The 5049-nt window shown below is 43.8% G+C and overlaps 1 protein-coding gene across 1 annotated transcript; it reads left to right on the top strand.

The window, feature by feature from the left end:
• The first annotated feature begins 1028 nt into the window (after positions 1-1028).
• Positions 1029-3049, top strand: fam43a (family with sequence similarity 43 member A). Its single transcript, XM_079158075.1, has 2 exons — positions 1029-1093; positions 1212-3049. Exon 2 carries the CDS (start codon positions 1245-1247, stop codon positions 2283-2285), a length of 1041 nt encoding a protein of 346 aa, XP_079014201.1. The 5' UTR covers positions 1029-1093; positions 1212-1244; the 3' UTR covers positions 2286-3049.
• Positions 3050-5049: the final 2000 nt, after the last annotated feature.

Raw genomic sequence — 5049 nt, 5'->3', positions numbered from 1 at the left:
GTCGTAGGAACCGGAAGTGGGAGAAACCAATCGAACCTCATATCCGGACGAATCGACCTCAACTACTTGGGGATATTGATTGATATATCTTAGTTTAGTAGTTACTAATTGTCATACTACTCCTGCATAATTACCCTCTAAACACTGAGGATAATAACTGCGCTAGTATAAGCATTTACAGTGTAGTAGCTATGGTACAGTCTACTTGCTTGTCCAGCTATCAAATGTGCCCTGAAGAAAATGGGGCACTACTAATATTTGTTCCTCACGCCTCAAGTTTTACAATAAAATACACATAAATACAGACTTCATAGATATAGCACTAAAGTAGATTGACATTAGATTAAATTCACAAATTAAAAGTTAGTAATGGCAAAATAACAAGTAATTACTCTTCCCTCGTTACACGAGATTAACAAAAGCACTTCTGATGTTAACCAAAAGATGGCAGCATAAAACAGCTTTATCAGAATGACTCTCCTAAACTCGTCCACATAACACAAAATGATGAGTAGACTTACAAAGTAAATATTTGGCAACTTTATAGTATACAGCCTATTATACACAGCTTGTGTTTTCAATGTTAAACTTACATTTAAGTGAGAAGGGAAAAGATTGTTGATGCAGATTGAGTCGGTTTCATCTCAGGAGGAGAAAACACTTCAAATTCCAGTTAAAATCGTTATTAGTTATGTTGAAGGGAAATGAGCAACACATCTTGAATCTAACTTGTGTCTAAATCTCAATCTTGATTTTGGTGGGGTGGGAATATGCCTAATTGCGCATTCGTTAATTAATTGATCTATTAAATATATATGTATGTACATGTATACAAAATAGGCTGCAGCCATTTGGAAAACAGATGGTAAATGTGAGGTTTTTGTATCAATGAACACAATCAATACAAACCATTACATGTCTATTGTCATATTTGGTTTCGCCGTACCCCCCCTGCATTCTCCCTCAAATGGTTTCTCCCTGCATATATTCCGCGAAGCTCGTCCAACAACAGCAGTCTGTGTGCAGAACTGCGAGGAGACCGAGTGAACAGCACCGCAATGGAAAAGAGCGCGTTAGAGGAGGAACACATGAAGTACGGTGTTTTTGCGTTCAGTTCCCAGAGAGTAGCGCACAAATGACCTGACGGGCAACATAAACACGTCAGGATTTATTAGTAATACAAAGTTTTTTATTTCTTTCTCTCTCCGTAGACTTTGTTGCTGTTGATTGTAAACAGCAATAAAATGCTGCCTTGGAAGAAGAATAAGTTCGACCTGATTGAGGAAGACAGGCAGTCCAAGCAGAAGGGCTATGCTGTGAGCCTCAACTACTCTGCTCTCACCTCTTTCGCCAAGTCCTGCCCCGAGAGCGCACTCAACAGGGTGGGCAGCATGTTCAAGTCCAAGAGGAAAAAGGTGAAGATCACCAGCGAGGACCCCACGTACACGGTGCTATACCTGGGGAATGCCACCACCATCCAGTCCAAAGGGGATGGCTGCACGGACGTGGCGGTGAGCAAGATCTGGGGCAAAAGCGAAATGGGCAAGAACGGCACCAAGATGAGGCTGACCATCAGCTCGCAGGGCATCCGGATGGTGCATCTGGACGACAAGGCCAGGAGGCCGGGACACTTGTACTTGCTGCACCGGATAACCTACTGCGTGGCGGACCCGAGGCTACCCAAGATCTTCGCCTGGGTTTACAGGCACGAAATGAAGCACAAGGCCGTGATGCTGCGCTGCCACGCAGTGCTGGTGTCCAAGCCGGAGAAGGCAAAGGCCATGGCGCTGCTGCTGTACCAGACCTCGGCCACAGCCCTGGCTGAGTTCAAAAGACTAAAACGGAGGGACGACGCCAGGCACCAGCAGCAGCAGCTCATAGGGGAACAAACCATCCCGTTGGTCCCCATCAGGAAGCTGCTGAACGGACAATGTTACTACAAACCCCCGGTGGAGCGCAGCCGGAGCGCGCCCAAACTGGGCTCTATCACAGAGGACTTGGTCGGGGAGGAGGAGGAGGAGAAAGCGATGCACTTTGAGTGTGAGGACATTCTGGACACGGACGGGGATCGTGTCGGCAACGGCAAACAGGAGTTGTCTCAGATTATTAACGACTTGGGAGAGATGAGCATAGGAAACGACGTGCAGACACTACAAGCTGACCTCAGAGTCACCAGACTTCTGTCTGGGGAGAGCACGGGGAGCGAGTCCTCCATAGAGAGCAGCCAGGAGCCCCCTCCAGTCACTAACGGGTTTGAGGAGGTAAAGGTGCAGGAAATTGCCTGAATCATTTTTTAAGCATTTCTTGGTGCCTCTGTTTTGTTGAGCCACTGTGTCTCCACAAGAAACATTTAATGTGTCTTCAACCTTGTGTTGGAGAGTGTTTGTGTAATCTGGTGCCTCCACGACTAATTGACAGGATCCAGACAAAAAAAAGACGGTTCCGAGACTATTACCGCACATGGGCATGCAAGTAGGCTACTGCATTATATTTGAAGAATGTGTAAACACCAAAAACAAGTGCATACCGATTTGACAGATGACTGGTTGAACCGACAAAACCCCAGTGCGCCGCAGGACACACTGCACTAATTCCATCGCCTTCATTTAAGAGGATTTGCTATATCCTCAAGCTTGTTTACCTAACTTTTTTTCTCTCTCTTGAAAATTGCATTTTTCTGTTGAAAGATTGCTCATCATGCTCCAAAAGACATTCCGTTTTAAAGCACGTTTTGTTCTTTTCCTAAGTGGTTCAGTGGGTCTAAACAGGCATCCTTCATTTTCCTGTGAAGGCGCTTTTGCAACAGCCTGTTCATTTACTTTATTTTGCACTCTTGTTGAATTCATTAAAGTATTATGTTGACTACATGTACATAATGTTTGTTGGTATGTTGTCTGAAACATACATGTCTTATCTTTGCTGTGCTAAAGAAAAACACCATGTAATAAGATGTAAAGTAAGATGTTTAAAATATAAATATGTTATTTTTTAAAAGAAAATGTGGTTTGTTATGTGAACCTCATTGAATTCTCAATAAAAAAGAAAATTATATGAACTCGTTGAAGTTTGTGTCTAGATTTGTACAACAAGCAGGCCATGTTTTCCTCTGGTGCTCTTCATTATACAGTAAGTGGGGATTTACCTTGAGAGGCTCAGATTTACAGTGCTGAATATAAGTCACACGGAGGTGGGAAACAGAGCGACTCCACAGTTCTTAGCTGTATACTGTAGTACACAGATGCTGTTGGTGTCACCGCAGTTTCTGTGTTTTTGTAGATATATATTTCATTTTTAAGTCTTGGCTTGGTCTGTGTCCTTTGCCAAATTGCTCTTAGGGAACAGGCTGTAGGAGTTATTCAATTAAGGTACTGAAGGCCCATTCTTTCCGAGTGGCCTCAGGGAAGCCAGGCTGCACATGAGGACGTCAGCACAAGCCGTTAGAACATCACATGGGTCCTTTAATGACAAGGTGACAGAAGCACCAGAGGTCTTATAACAGCATACCGACTGTTTTTCATTTGCAATTACGTCATTCACTACAGAGAATCACTTAGGGGCAAAAACAAGAGCTGTGATTCTATATACTGTAATGTTATAGAATCGTACCTTCAGAACCTGCGGCTACATTTCATTCACATTTGCCACAAATCAGAATAACTGCATAAGTAGTGGCATGTGTTAGTTTGACTTCACTAAAATTTCAGGTTGAAATTGAAAGCGACACTGATGAAGGATTAAGTGACTTCCTTCTATTATATGCCAGTGCACCCACAGTGGCAAAGAGACAGAATCACCTCTCATGCCAGCGCATGTGCACCTGTGGTCAGCGAGGGATGTGACTTAGCAGGCGCAACACTTCTCTTGCTGCTCTAAATGTGGTCGGCGTCACTTCATTTTCACACACAGCAACGGGCCTATGCATGTGCCACACAATTCTTGCCAGTAATTCAGACAGAGCAGTATGGAACACACAGATATTGATGTATTGATGCACGTACGCCATTAGTGTTATGTGAGCCGCACTCCAAAGCCCACAGAGTGCAGGGTTTCTCCCCCAGAGCCATGCATATTCCCACTAACACCAGCAGCACTGACACTGCACACTAACAGGGCTGAATAAGACATGGGCAGGAAGAAAACCAGAGGCGGTAGCTATGGGGATTGTTATCTGCACGGACAGTGTTTCACCAGCCGACACAATCCTATTGGTCCTGCTGAGGTATTCACTGAAAGCAAAAACACTCCCACCATGGATTTAGAAGGAGATCCACAGACAGAAGGTTAATCTATTTCAGCCAGCGGTTGGCGAGTCCTATAAAAAGCTTCACAGCATCTCATTATGAATTGATGTGCTTTCAGAGGACACACACACACACACACACACACACACACACACACACACACACACTACATCGTTTCTGTATGTGTTGCTTGTCAAATGGTTATTGTGCATGTGAGTTGAAATAGCAACAGAAACCCACACAGTTTATCTTCCTCATGTGGTGTGATGCCCTGTCTGCTCCAGCTGCAGCCTCACAGAAGTTGTCCTTATACTGTGAAGATAAACACATTTATTTATTCAATATTCCTCCCTGACCTACAGTCTTCCAGGGTTACCTGCATATGAGCCACAGGTGCAGCCAACGTCTGAAAGTGTTTCTTGTGGACAAGTGGTTGTCGAGCACGTTTCAAGCTGCCAAAAGAGAGAGCCCAGTTTCTGGCTGATAAGAGAGAATAAAATATGTTTTTCATATTCGCTTGTCATATTTGCTTTCCCCTCAAGCAAATTCTCAGGTGTTTACTTAACCTACTGTCAAGCACGTGTGAGTCACAGGAAAAAAGGCTGCGTTACGCAACAAGAAAATTGCCGTTACAGTCACAACAGAAGCCAAGTGTGATGCCGTGGTTTTTAAACATTCATCTTTCATGCTGTTAATCAACATGCCATCCGGGAATGGACAGAAACATTTAGATTTTTTTCTGTGATGGATGAAACCCAAAGATCGTCAGAAAACCATCACAAAGAAAAATAGCAAATCTTCAATATTA

This window comes from Pholis gunnellus (genome assembly GCF_910591455.1).
Source record: "Pholis gunnellus genome assembly, chromosome: 4".
NCBI classification, from domain to species: domain Eukaryota; kingdom Metazoa; phylum Chordata; class Actinopteri; order Perciformes; family Pholidae; genus Pholis; species Pholis gunnellus.
The sequence above is the reverse complement of the archived record's forward strand: the minus strand, read 5'-3'. Positions and strand labels throughout refer to the sequence as shown.